Consider the following 14,619-nt stretch of genomic DNA (forward strand, 5'->3'; position numbering starts at 1 on the left):
TCTTTCAAATAGATAATTTCTCACAACCAGCCCATTTAGACACACTCAGTACATTCCAGCACATCACATTATACCCCAAAATAACAGTGCCATGAACTTAAAAATTAACAAATCTGTTATAAATTAGTGAGCCAAGGTACAGAAAAGACTGAGCAGCAAGAAAACTGATAACCAAACCAGTGTTTAAATACATTTCTAGTAGAAGCCAACCATATGAAATTGACCTGAGAACAGTGCACATAGCTTCTCTCTTTTTTTAACCCCCTTCTCTACTCTCACACTACACAAAGACCTGCTTTAAATGACTTAGGAGTTTACAATTTTCTAAACCACTTGCACAGTTTATTTTTGGATCTAATCTTGTGAGGTACTTAATATCAGGCAGGGCAGCAGTAGCCTGACAGGTTTTTCCACCCAAGAGCAGACAGTTTTACATGGAACATGTATAACAACCACAGGGCATCCAGAAAAGTGCTTCTTTAGCAAAGAATATTTTTTGATGTCCATAAAGTTCTGATGGTCCTCAGCTTCTGTAGACTCTGATACTCTCAAGAATGCAAATCTTCGAAGCTCAAGGGAAAGCACCCTTTGGAGTTTGGTTTTATATCTGAACAGGTATCCATCTGCTGTAAACTGAAATCTCAGGGCTTATTTGCAACAGCAACACTAATGTGAATGGACTTCTTAATTGTAAAAGTGAGGTGAGAAAACCAGTCTTTGATATAACTGGAGATTTCTGCAGAAATCTCCTCCTGTGCAAAGCTCTAAGAATTTTGCTTTCAAACTTTTTAAAAATACCTTGAAATCATTATGACTTTCACAGAAAACTATGACATTTCCTAGACTGTCTTTTTCTACAGGACTGCATGAGGGAGGACTGGGGACAGTGATAAACCCCAGAAATTTTCTCTGCCAAACTGGAAATACCAGCAGATCTCAACAGGGAAAATTAAAATATTTCTGCTCTGCCTCTCCTACTTTGTGTCAGTCTTAAGTAACAGAGTTAGTTTAAAAAATCCATCACTGCAATCCATCTCAGTAAAAATGTCATCTGAAGATCAGGTATGCTTAGCCTATGAATGAGAGAGGGAAAAAAAAGTCTCGTGCTTATTTTGTAACACATTTAAGGATTTCTTCCATGTCTTTTCACTGTGATGGAAGACAAATTATAAGTTAAAGCCCTGAATGCTGTGTTTTAAAGGCATCCCTTCAAGTTGCAGTCACTGAGAATATTGTTTAAAATCTTAATTCATATTTTATTGCTAATTAAGTACCAAATCTATAAAGCTGTCTACTCTACAATGCACAGTCTTGCTGTACACAGCTGTTAGAAATACACATTTTTCAATCAAAATCAGAGACAACATCCAAACTGTAAAATGTAACCAGACACTCTTACCCTCTCTAAACAGTCTAATAAATAGATATAAATAAATATTGCAGACCAATAGTATAAAGCTTGCACCAACAGAGGTATATTATTTATCTGTGACCAATAGCAAAAATTTGCTTTTACCTTTAGAAAGGGTATTTCAAATTTCTTGCAATACAGAAGGAAAAAAAACCACCAAAACAGAACAACAACAAGCCAACCCTGAAGATAACTCAAAAATTATTGTGACAGGACCCAGTGTGTCTGTTACTTTACCAGTACTCACCAAGAGGTTTTTCAGTTTAAAGCTTTTTTGACAGGAATGCTTCTATCTTTGGCTGTACCACAGGCAGATGCTGCAGATTAGCACCATTCACAAAATAATGAGAACATCAAATCTTCTCAGAGCATGAGGTAAAATTATATTAAAAAAAAAAAACAAAAAAACCCAGTTTTTCAGTTTCCCCTTGTTTTTTCCAGTTTGAAAATCTAGTGCATCACATATACAGTTGGGAATATTACCAATCTTAAATTGCAGAATTATCTCAGATTTAAAAAGTTACTTAAATTAGGAGAATATCTGCATGCTTTTTTGCCAATATCTACAAATGAATGTACAAAAAAGAGAGGAGATGGTCCCTTTAAGCAAAAAAAAAAAAAGCATATATTCTCAAGCAGCAGGATAAATGTCATTTAAATACACTCACAATATTTTCCATCTAATGTTGATATTAAAAATTCAGCATTTTTTGCAGTCCTTTTATGGGATGATTGTTGGGGAGGTCTTTAACTGCTATACCGTTTATCACACCCAACAATACAATTTGTGATGTATTTTATGAAGAAATTGTAAAGTATGCCCCAGTAAAGTCTGCCTTTTAGTCCAGTTGGGTCTGAATTACTACTTTTAAATGATCTTTTATCTTATTTTAAAGACCTTAATCTCTGATATACAGAAACTTTTTTGAGCATGTAACAGCTGCAAGGATAGTTACCCTTTGATAATCCCTTACCATTTTACAAAATGCAGGGATTTAATATTGCTTTAAATTCTTGTTCAAAAATACACAGTGCAATAAAACTCATAAATACCTGAAAAATTAATTTCTGACATTGCATTTACAGTAGTTTTAGTAAGTGCTCATATGTAGTTATTAGTAAAACGACTCTTCCTCCACCAGAAATAACAACTAACCCTATTTTTATGAGAGGCTCATTTTCTGACTTTTCTATAGTTGACCATGGCTTGGCTGTGCCAAAATATTAACAAAGCCACACAGAGATTCAGACAAACAGATGGAAAGTAAGGCTGTCTCAGAAATACTAAATGATGTCATCATGTTCCTCAGAAACTCTACTCTCACCATTAAAATAAAATTCCAAGAGAATAATGGAGCTCTGATTTCCCTTTCACAGACCCTGGTGCCTCTCAGACAGGCACATTCAGTCCAAATCTGTAGCCCAGTGATCCTTGGAGCTGACAGTGAAATAACTGTCTCTGGTATAAGCAAAAGAGCTGCTTTAAAGCTTTTGATAACAAAATGACCTGCTTCCCAAATAAGTTGGTTTTAAATTTGAATTCCTTCATTTTCCAGAAGAGTGTATCTCCGTGACAGAGAATACTGCTGAAAGTATGTTTATTTGCATGTGGCTGTTTAAATCCTGCTCAGTTGATAACCTGTAGATAAAATAAGGCTTTCAAAGTGCTGGTCTTCTGCTCTTTCTTTCACTCTCTGCTCTTCTAAGGCACATACGAGTCTGTCCCTTTCTTCAACCACTTTCATCATCTCTGTAAAAATTTCATCCTCCTCGTTCAGATCCATCACATCTTTAAGGCTGTCTAAAAGGTCACAAAAAAAAGCTTAAGAACCAGATCACTGTTTGCATTTTAACTGTTAGTGCACAGCTTGAATTAACATTATCATCAATGACAAATGTAGTCAATAGCAGTAGTATTGTTAAAGTTACAGTTCAGGGAAATTTTCTCCTGGATTTGGGCCATTTGAAGTTGACCATTAAGGATCCTAGGGTCTCGAGTAGATCTTGTACAAAATTTAGACTGGAAGGGATAGGAAAAGCACTACTTAATTATAGAAGCAATTAAGCTGTAGTTTAAATTTAGCTTATAAGGTAAAAATCCCAACATGAAATGTAGTACCTGTAAGGAAATGGAAAGCATTTATCAGAAAATGTACTGAAAACTGCCGTCACTTGCAATCCACATGCCTAGAACACAACAGGATATTTTGGGCTGCTCAGTGCTATGGAACCACTCTTCTCCCTGCACTGCTCCTCCCCATGCTCCTTTTCAAATCCCAAATGAAAGGACAAGCCCAAGCTGTAATCCCAAGTACCTCAAAGCAGTTCCAAAATACTGTGGTAACCAGCAATGCTGCACAAGAGCAGACAACCTCTTCAGTTTAGGTGACTGAAGAAGTTACTTTCCATTGCTGTCCATCATCAGCTGGACACTGCTGCCTGGAGAGCACAATTAGTGTAATTACACCTGCAGGGCTTCCCATCCAGTTCAGTGCAGAACTGGCCAGGTCAGTTCAGCTGTCTTCACCAGCAGTCAGATGAGGAGATCTCACATTTTGCTGGCTGAGCTGTGCTCAGAGGGAGCACAGGAGCCTCAGCCACCCTGGTTCTTTTTGGAGCAAACAGGGCTGGCACAGTCTGTCCCTGTGGGCTGGAGCACACTGTCCCCTTTGACTTACCATCAATGGCCATTTTCTCCCTCAGCTTTTGCTCCAGCCTGCTTTGGTGGTCCTCCAGTTCTAGTTCTTGGGCTCTGGGTGCAGCAAAAACTATGTTAAAGAAGCAGTTTTTTTCAATGAAGACATATATGTTAACGTGATTTCAATGATGAGATTCTGTGTTCTGTTTATCGGGTATTTTCTCCTCATGGGCTGCCAAAGCTAAAAGGTTTGCCCGTGCCAACATCTCCAGAGCAGCTCCAGGAGTACCACTGTCACCTTTTACATTATGTATGGGGTTAAACTCCCCCATACACAGCAATGCTTAAGGCTTTGAACCATCTGTGCTTTGCTGGTGGAACCCACATTGTAATTCTGCACAGGGCTGAGCGCACACATGAAGGGCCTCACCAGACCTTCTGCACAGGAGCAAAGGAATTAACACCTGAGGCAAAGGAATTAACATGTAAACACATCCAGACAACAACATTTTGTGTCCTGCAATGCTCGAAGCAGCCCACTGTTGCCTTTTGAACTCTCAGACAGTGTGAGAAAAGCATTGCTGCCACAGCACCCAGTGACAAGGAGAGGGGCAAGAAAGGGTCAGCCCTGGCAGCACCAGCACAGCTGGGCGGAAACTGGGGTGCAGGGCTGGGCTGAGTGATATGGAAATGATAAATCCCATCGCCTTCCCACACTGCCCACGAGTAGTGGAGAAAACAGCTGAGAGTCACCTCTGCCTGTCTCGAGTGTGTCTGCAGGTGAGGAGCCACAGCAAACATTGCTTCCATCAGCCGCAACAGAGGCGTCTGAGGTGGGTTTTATTTGCTTCTTGTGTTGGTGTATCTGTTTGTTTCATGACTGTAGTGAATTTCTAGGTCTTTGTTTCCTATGTCCAATAAAACCAGATGGATTTGTCAGACTGTTTTTCTTCCCAGGAGAAGGTGTTCATTAGACCCACATTATGTGAAGGCAGAGCATCTCTGTGCCACATTGGCTCAGAAGACCATACAGAATTGAAATGTTTGAGCCACTGCGAGAGGGAAGGATGAGGAGGCTTCAGCTGCAAATCTGTGTTCAAAACAGGCTGTAGCTACTCTGGATTTTGTTCCTCAGCTGTCTCAAATGCAGCACACAGGAAGGTGTTCAGGTGTATTCTGGGTTGTGAGTACATTTTTTCCCTCTCCCCTCCCCATCTTTAATACTTATGCTTGTTCTTACTTACATAATCAGGAGCTCAGACTCATAACGCATTAATTTATTCTTCTCCATGACCAGCTCAAACCATTCATGTAGCATCCGATTTTCATCCTTTGTGCCTGAATCTGTGTGAAATAGGAGACTTCAGTGTGCTTCACCAGCTTTCTTTCCAATGCTTTTGCCAACTAAGTTGTCCTTCAATAGTCCTCCTGTGTAAGCCTACGTGGCTTCAAATGGAGGTGGTTTTGCTGTATGTGACTTACCCCAGTAATGGCTGAGTACAACAGGTATGACATTTTTGTCTATTTTTGGTTGGAAGTTGTGGCTTATTGCAGCTAAAAATGCACTGGATTTTAAAACGCTTTTGTCCTGAAGTTTTTCCTTTCAAATAATCACGTAGACTTTATTGGGCACTATTCCTGTCTCATAGCTTTGTCTTATCACCTCTGATAAGATTGTGGCTCTGTTGAAACCGGGCTTCAGAGCTGAACTGTGTATAAGTGGATATTCCATTAACACCATCAGCCTTCAGGATGCACACACTGGCAAGGGGCAGCTTAATCCCTGCTTCCAGTGGACATCAGACACACCACCAAATCCTCTGCAAATTTCCCTTCACTTGTCAACTGGCCTCTAAATCTGCATCTGCTTTGAATGACAAATCTATGATAACTGGGTGGTTTTATAACACTTTGGGCCAGGGCATCACTGATAGACAGCCTTTCTCCCAAAGAGCTCACAGCTTGACTCTGCCTTACTGAAGAAAAGGTGGATCTCTTTCATCGGGTAAGGACCTTTACTCTCCCAAAATACCATCTGTACAAGCCTCTTTGGCAATGAAGAACCCCTGGGTGTTTTCAAATAGCAAGTCAGAGCACATATATATTTCTTTTCCTTGCTGTCCGTTTTAACATCCTCATGACCTCACATTTTCCATTCATTTTTTCACAAAACAAAGCCACCCCACCTCCCTTCGATGCAGAATTACAGCAACACTGATGGCTCTGCCAACACACCTCCCACATCTGTTCTGCCCATTCCTGCCTGCTGCCACAAAATGGTCATCACTTGTAGGAAGCAAATATCTTACACTACTGCAGGCTGAGGCTACAATCCAAGTGACACTCTGGCACCTTCAGAAGCCTAAAGCCAACAGCCAGGCCGTGCTCCTGCCCCAGCCCATGATATTTCACTCCCCACCACACATGGAAGCAGAGATAGCCAGATTTAGGATGAAGAAAAAGGAGTACTGCCAGCAGGCAGGGAAACAAGCTCTCTCCTCCTCAGTCCTTACATCACAATGCTAGATAACCAAGAATAAAATCCCCACAAACCAGCCTGGCTGTTTTCTGTGGATGAAAGCTTGTATGATTTCTTCTACTTTAAGAGAGACTGCACCTTTATTTCATATGACTGAGAGCACTGAAACGTAACCCAAAAGATCTCTGGTTAAAGCTGCAGAGACACCAATTATTAAACTGGATCACTAAGGGGAGAGACAGCCAGAGTCCTGGGCAGTTCAGCAGTGTTCCTGATGCCTTTCTGTTGTCATTTTGAAATGTGCTTCACCGAGTTACCCTCTTGTCTCTACAGCTCCCGCTGCCCCTCCCTCTAAGGTCAGAGCCAGGGTTTGACTCCACTCAGAAGCAGCAGTTTAAAGCCCACCTCCTTGGGGCAGCAATGATGTAGCCCAATGAAGCCCTTTAGCCATCTGCCTAAGCCAAGGGGAATTGCTGGGTGTTTGGGATCACCAGCCCCTTGCATGCCTCCACCAGACACCAGGTCACCTCCTGCCAGCAGCAGAGCAGTTACCTGGGCCCCCAGCCAAGGACAGCATGGGTGCAGGTCTACAGTTTGTCATCAGGACTTGACCCCAACTGGAAATTACCATGAAACAGAAGGATAAACAGTAGGAGAAGGCAGAGAAAGCACTCTTCAATTCCTGCCTGATTCCATTAAAACTTGGCAGTAATGGATGTGTTCCTGTGGGATCTTCCAGGTCAGCAAGTGGTGATAAAAAGTGTCTTCCCAGAGTGACTACAGGAGTGCTCCTTGCTGGAACATGCCAGTTTCTCACCAGCCCAATTCAGGGATGCAGCATTAGTATTCAGAGCCTTTGATCTTTGAACACCACCATAAGAAATGGTGGCTTCATCAAAATTTGATCTATTTTACTGTCAGTAAAAGCACTGCAATTGCTGTTATGCATATGTGCTGCAGAGACACAAAAGGTTCCTGTTCCATTTTCGTTGTTTCCTTGTTTAGGCAAAAATATTCCTTCTTTTAACCTTTCCCCTTTACACTTTAAAAACTCTGTATCTCTAATAAGAGACTGTGTATTGTAGGTTGATTGAGGTAAGCAAAGAAAATGCACTTTGAAAAGAAACATTCATTTTCATAAAATCCACAAAAAGATGAAATAAAAGTAGCTCTTGTTTTGCCTCCTCCTCCATCCCACAGAATGCCCACCTAAGTGTTGTTCCCAGTGGCATTTTTTTTCTTGAGCTTTTCAAATGTTTGTTACTAGCAATGTAATCAGACTTATTTAAGTCTGATGGAGTGCTTGATGTCTTCCAAGGGCAGAACAAACCAAAGAAGCATTTTGGACTACACAGTTTGGCAGATAGGTTAGAGGGAAAACAGTTTGTGAGTTTGTTTTGTGAGCCATGTTGGCTTTCCCCTACAGCATTGCTAAAGCAAACCTGTCCTCCTGGTTTACCCGAGTCTCCTCTGACTGAGATCCATTTGAAAGCCAGACATTCTTCTAATTACATCATAGGTATTTCTATTTTCATCACTTTTGAGGGAATTGTGTAGGCTGTGGAGGAGTATTTACTGAACACTCTTCTCAAAACCTGAGCCTTCTCAGATTGATGCTTCACTGTTCCTTCTTACAGTCATCACACAGTAAAGGGATCTTGGCCAGTTTGCACCTTTTTAGGTACAGCTAAACCTTATATTCCTTATTTCTACAGGCTTGCAACTGATTTCTTTTGACTCTGTTGAAAATTCCAAGACACCTCAGATATTTTTTTTTGTGAAATCAAAAACTATCTACAACATGTGCAGATATTTATTCACCTTTCAAAGCATGGAGACATTTCCTAACGTTCTCTCAATGTAGGTTTTCTTCTTTACCATCATTGTTCATGACTTGTTTAGTCAACTGAGCCCTTATGCTAATTTCAGTGGAAAACGTGTTTTGAGATTTTTATTTCTGTATTTTCTTGCAGGCAGAAGCTCTCCATAAGCCTTTACAAATGTCAGTGGAAAACAAAGCAACGGTACATCAGTGATTTATTATTTGATATTTTGAAGCAGAATAAAGGAAATAATGAGCATGAGAAATTATTCATAGGACTGATATTATTTCTTCTCATTTTTTGGGGTGTTTTTTGGGGGGTTTGTGGTTTTTTCCCTAATGCATGAATTATAGTCACTACAATTACAAGACCATCAAAACCTCATTTTGCTCATCAGTCTTCATGGCAGTTGTTTTGCACCCACGCATGTTCTCTTGTAATTCAGTTGAGGAGCTAATGAATAACTCCCCCTAACAAAGAGGCCATTCATCCCAGGCTTACAGAATTATTAGAGGAGAGTTGCGTAAATGTCACTGAAAACCGGTGTTTGCAGGCCTGCCTCTAAATTTGGTTATTCACAACCTTTGCAGCTCAATATTATTGCTGAACTGTGATCGTTTTCTAATTACCTTAATAATACCTATTAAATCACTTGAATTGCATAAGCGCAGACCTGCTTAAATACAACTTAACCTAATAAACACTGGTCATTCATTAAAAAGTAATGCTCATTATTTTTAGGAAGCTTGAACAGAATATTAAACTCACTAATTCCTGCATCATTACACATATGTTATTGCGAGCAGCAAAGCACTCACATTTTGTCTGGGAAGCTCATGGCTTCGTGCTTTTGCACCAGAAGAGTTACTGAGAGACAGGAACATCCTACATTTCAGTATCTGTCCTATTTGTAACTGGCCACCTACACACAAACAATCAACAGGGAGAAAAAACCAGTACTTTCACCTTAATGAGGGCAATCCAATTACCAGGGATGGTAAGAGAATGAGAAGCATCGATCTCTTGGCAGGCAGCCTTCTTTAGGAAATGCGATTGTCAAAACAGCAACAACAAGAAGTGGCTCTAGGCCATTTATCCTGGTATTCAGTGTCTATCCCAAGAGCTAGAAGCTTCTCTATATTTTTGAGGTTTACAAAAAACAACCACCTTTATACAAATCAGAAGAAAAAAGCTAACTCTCTAAATTCTCACAGCTTTTTTAGCAGGCTTTCTCACGGGCAGTAAAGGGGGATGGTGTTTGATAAAGGGTTATGATTTCATTTAAGAAAAATGGATTATAAAATTTAAAATAAAATTTGGAATAGACTGACACGATCAATTCTAGGAAATTATTTAATAAATATAAAAGGTTGGGTGAATGCTCTCTTGCTGAACTGATTAGTGCAGTGTCAGAATAGGGGTGAGAGCTGCTATGAAATACGGCATTAAAAAGGCCAGCATGGAGGGGTTGGGCTCGATTGCCTGGTTAAGACAACAACAAGATCAGGTGCCAAAACATATCTGGGTTTTCCATGTTGTGCAACTGCCTGTCAGGAAAACACAAGGCTCTGTTTTGTAAAGTGGAGGTAAATAAAGACACATTTGCATTCAGGCTGTCAGTCCCTCCAGCACAGACCCACAGCCCCCTCTGAAGTCCCTTACGGGCATGGTTCACACTCCCACCCCATTCCGAGCCTGGCAGGAGCCCCCGGGGTCCTGTCCCTCTGCTTCACCCCCTGTGTGCTGGGGACCAGTGCCAAGGCTGGGCCAGGGGCGGGATCCCACAGCCCCTGGGGGTGTTTGGAGTGTTGGCTCAGGTGAGGGGAAACCTTGCCTGTGGCTGGGGCCAGGGGGACACCTCTGTCAGCATCTGCCCTCTGGGGAAAAAGCTGTGCTCTTGGGGTCCGTGTGTGTGCCTGCAGGCTGCTGTTGCTATAGCATGGCCACTGGCTCTAATCATATTAATGGCATTTCACACTCCAGGAAAGTCATTAAAGACTCTGTTACTAGGCACAGGCTGCTGCTGGCTTGGTAACTGAGATACAGCTCCTGGAAACCTCACTGGTTCCCTCCACAAGATGAAATTAAGCCCAGGATGGGACTTAAAAAAAAAAAAGGGGGGGGGGGGGGGGGGTGTTGTTGGGGGAAATGTAAATTCACATTCAATAGCATTGTCAATAATTCCAAATCTGTGATAACCAACAGAAAATTTAAAGCATTCAATGTAAAGGTGCTTGAGCTAACAGAGAGTTTGAGGAAGTGTTTTATCAATCATTTTTGTCCTGCCAGTTGTTGTTCCTTTTCAGATTTTGCACCAAACTATTTCCATGACAACCATTAAAACCCTCTGCTTTGGAACAGGTTAAAAATCCCACCACTAAACAAGCAAACTGCTTTGTGTACCTGCTTCTCCTCTTAGTTCTTTCTCCAGTTTGACACCAAAAATCTCCAAAGTTCTTTGTCTTTCCTCCAGTTCTTCTAGCTGGCGCTGGATTGCCTGCAAAAATGTAATGATAGGAAAGCTACAGACAAAAAATTCAGAGGCAAAAATGGTCTCAGTGCTTAGAGAAACAGCTTGGAAAGGTCTCGACGGAGTCGTGGCTCTTGCCAACTCATTGAGTGTACCAGGCACATAAGCAATTTTAAAATGCCACTAGGTGTCTATGACAATTTTATGTAAATATCACAGGCACCAAAAGAACCTCAGTTTTTTCTGAGTCTTAGCGCTACCATTGTAAAAAAAGAGATCATAACGTTTCTGTGTCTCACAAGGTGTGTACTTTCATATTCAGGGACATATATTCTGAGATATTACATTAGTAAAGCTCATATAGATAGGGAAGGTTTACAGCTAGAAAGCTCTGCTAGCTATTTTATTTTCCATGGGATTTTGTTTGGTTTGCTTTCATATTTCACCACCTTTTGACCCAGAAAGTAAAGGGTCTAATAGCTGTGACAATTCAGTGGCACTTCAGGAGGGATTTCTACATCCATTGTCCATTCCCTTTGAAATAGAGGTGTGGTGGGGATTAAAAGCATGAAACACCTTCAAAGGTTGAAATGTCAAAGACAGATGCTCAGCAGTTCCCATTTCAGGCTGTGTTAGGGCATTCCAAGCCAAGCCCTCAGCAACAGCCTAACAAATACAAAAGATCATTCAAAAAGTTTGGGCTTCATTGTCTCCACAAAGCATTAAAACAAGAGTAGTCACATATGCATCTAATGTTATCTGGAGATAATTTACAATTCTCGGATAAAAACCTAAAAATAGCTTCTCTTCCTGAGCATTAAGTAGGATACATCTGAGATCAAATTGTGCAGAAGTGCATTTACAAATCTTAAACTGTAATTGGAAATAATAACACACCAGTAGAGTCCAGAGTTTCCTAGCATTTTCTGAATAGCAGGGCCTGTATAAAATGAAGTGTCTTTCCGTCATTAAGTGGAAAAAATGATTCACTTTCATTGTTGTAGCAGGGAGAGAACAAAAGCCATCAGTGTATTTTTGTATCCTCCTGTAATGCACAGAGGTAATGGCTGAGTTTCTTACATTCTACGGGGTTGATGTTATTTCCCCTTTCTGTGTCTTTCCCTCTTCAGTTCCCTTCTCTTACTGCCAGTCACTATTCCCTCTTGTTCTTCGTGCACATTTACAAAATTATGATGGCAATTATGATGATCTCCAGGGACTGACATGGGTTTGCTCCCCAGAGAGATGCAGGGCCCTGGCACACGCACCTTCCTGCTACTGATGGCTGGGGGATTTCAGCACAGAGGGCAGTGAGCCACACTGAGGAGTGAGGGGAGGTGCACAGCCCGTTTTGGGTACCCCCATCCCCACGAGTCACTCTTGGGAGACAAAGGGGACATCTGGGAGCTACATTTTCACCTGTGCTTTGTGAAGCCTCTTCAGCTCCTCTTGTTTAATCAGCTGCTTTGTCTCCTTCTCCAGCTTCCTTCTCCTTCTGAGAGCCCTTTTTGCCTATAAAAGACACAGAGGGAAAGAAAAAGGCAATCAAAGCACAAGTATGCCATTGCAGCTTTCCTCAAAGCTCCCCCAGAATCACGGAGCCGTTGAGGTTGGGACTGACCCCTGGGGACACTCTGACCCCATCCCCTGCCCAGAGCAGGGTGAGCTACTGCAGGCTGCTCAGGGCAGAAGGAAAACTGCCATGCAGGAACATTTGCATGCATTTGCTATGCTGGCTTTAAAGCATTACAAGCTCCTAAGGCAGCCCTAAGTGGGTGTCAATAAAACATTTCCAAATCACAAAGCTGACTGTATACAACATGCCACTATACACAGCCATGCAGAGGCTGGGGAAAACACCAGTTTAAGGAAATTCAACCCATTTCCACTGCTATACCTATAAAGTGGTAAATTCACATCCTGGGACACTATTTGAAGCCCTATGAAACCTTCCTTAATGCCATTTCTGTGCTGCATTACAGAGATTTTTGCTTTTCCCCAGGGCACTTGTTGCTGCTGTCGGGAGACCAGGACAGCACATGCTGCAGGGCTGGGCAGGGAATCACCTCCCATTTCTCCATCTTGCCTTTGACCCAACTGTCCTGAATTGCTTCAAGGCTGTGGTGCTCCCATTTTTGAGAAGGCAGGATGCCTGAGCACCATAGACCAGACAAAATTAAAAAATTAACCAGCCAGGAAGTCACTAAAATTTTTCCAACCGAGTTTTGCCAGATACAAATGGTGGCACTGGCAAAATAGCAGCCAGAACTGGCATGAAAAGGGATGCTGGAAGGCAGCTGAAAGAAGCACACTGAGTGGGGAATGTGCATCAAAACTGAATCACTGCTGATGCCCATGTGCAACAGCTGATCCTTCTTGCCATTTCTGGCAGCCTTCCTGGAGCTCTGCCTTCTCCCTGCCTGCTCCTGCCCTCCTGCCTGAACTGCTGGGGGTCACTTCTATCCAGTGTGCTCCCATGTCTCCCTCCTTTTCTCTGTTTTATTTAAACCTTTTTTTAATTCACCATAACATTATTGTACTACAGATTGTCTTTCCTGTGACAGGAAAGATGAATGAAGAATCCTGCCATCTCAGCACATCCTGACACAGAGCCACTGGGGACAAGTGCTGCCACACACCACTGTGCTTTGGCTCCTCTTTTTCCATTCAAATCCCACTTGGCTTTCACATTTTTCAGTCTTTTTCAGTACTTTGCTTTCCTTCCTCTTCCCCCCACCCCCAAAGGCAGCAAATCAAAAGGCCCCCTCATACTATAAATCACATTTACTGATACTCTGCACAGGAAAGAGATAAACACATTTCTGATGAGCTATTCAGACAACAAAAGCTGTGTTTGCTCACGTCAGAGCTGGGTGTGGAGGGTTCAGGGTGCTGTAGCCCCCCAGCTCCTGCTGTCAGCCCTTTTGGGGTACAGGGCCTGGGTGTGACTTTATCCCAATTAGCACAAGTGTGTGAGCCAGAGAGTGTTTTCCAGGCAACCTGCCTGCAGCACTTCTCCAATGAACTTGTATTCCCCCAAAGGAAATCTGCATCTGTTTGGTTTATTTTTTTCAATAGTTTGCTTGTTGGGCTACATATTAAGGCCACTTAAGAATCATCTTCAAAGTGGTTTCAGTGAAACATTTCTGTTTGACAGATTAAGACCTCCTCTGTCAGCACTGGTATAACCAGGGGAAATTAAAGGTCCAAAGAGGTAAAAGAATTGTTGATGTTCATCTGTCCTAATGTATTTTCTCTCCATGACATGTAACCTCCTATGTTCCAATCCCCACTTGGAGGAATTGCTGCGTGTTTTAGATCAAAATCATATGATGAATTTTAAATACAGCCCAACTAAGGAAATACCTTTCTGTTTCCAACTCAAATTACCTTGTGTGTTAATGAAGGCTTGGATTCAAATTCCTCATCAGAGGATGAAGTAGAATACTCAGTAGCTTGTTTTCTGACAGGTAGGTGTTCATATCCTAAAACACAATAACAAAATGGTCAGTGAAGCAAAAAATACTGTTCTTTATCTTAAACAGACACTTTGCACCTGCCCTGAGTTCTAATCAGCAGCACCTAGAGCAATTTGGAAATTCAGCTGACAACACTAATTAACTTTTTTATCCCTGTCAAAAACTGTCTGGCTATATATTTTATTTTATTTTTTTCCAGGTACTACGAACAAATAAATTAATTCCTTGAGCTCCCTGCATGTAGCACACTGCTCTGAATGCACTCAACATTCATTAAAATGTATATCTGAAGTTAGCCATATTACCCAAATGATTGTAT

At 41.7% G+C, this 14,619-nt stretch overlaps 1 protein-coding gene across 1 annotated transcript in view; it reads right to left on the reverse strand.

Annotated features, from left to right (window-relative positions):
• Positions 1-25: 25 nt before the first annotated feature.
• Positions 26-14,619, reverse strand: part of LOC121363418 (MICAL C-terminal-like protein) — a 39,541-nt gene continuing 24,947 nt past the window's right edge. Inside the window, exons 7-12 of the mRNA XM_041485738.1 lie at positions 14,212-14,306; positions 12,241-12,333; positions 10,755-10,848; positions 5,294-5,393; positions 4,090-4,163; positions 26-3,212 (exon numbers count right to left, since the gene is read on the reverse strand). Coding sequence (XP_041341672.1) covers positions 3,028-3,212; positions 4,090-4,163; positions 5,294-5,393; positions 10,755-10,848; positions 12,241-12,333; positions 14,212-14,306 — 641 coding nt within the window. The 3' untranslated portion in view covers positions 26-3,027. The remainder of the gene's footprint in view (positions 3,213-4,089; positions 4,164-5,293; positions 5,394-10,754; positions 10,849-12,240; positions 12,334-14,211; positions 14,307-14,619) is intronic.

The sequence above is a fragment of the Pyrgilauda ruficollis genome, unplaced genomic scaffold (assembly GCF_017590135.1).
Source record: "Pyrgilauda ruficollis isolate IOZ18807 unplaced genomic scaffold, ASM1759013v1 scaffold119, whole genome shotgun sequence".
NCBI classification, from domain to species: Eukaryota; Metazoa; Chordata; class Aves; order Passeriformes; family Passeridae; genus Pyrgilauda; species Pyrgilauda ruficollis.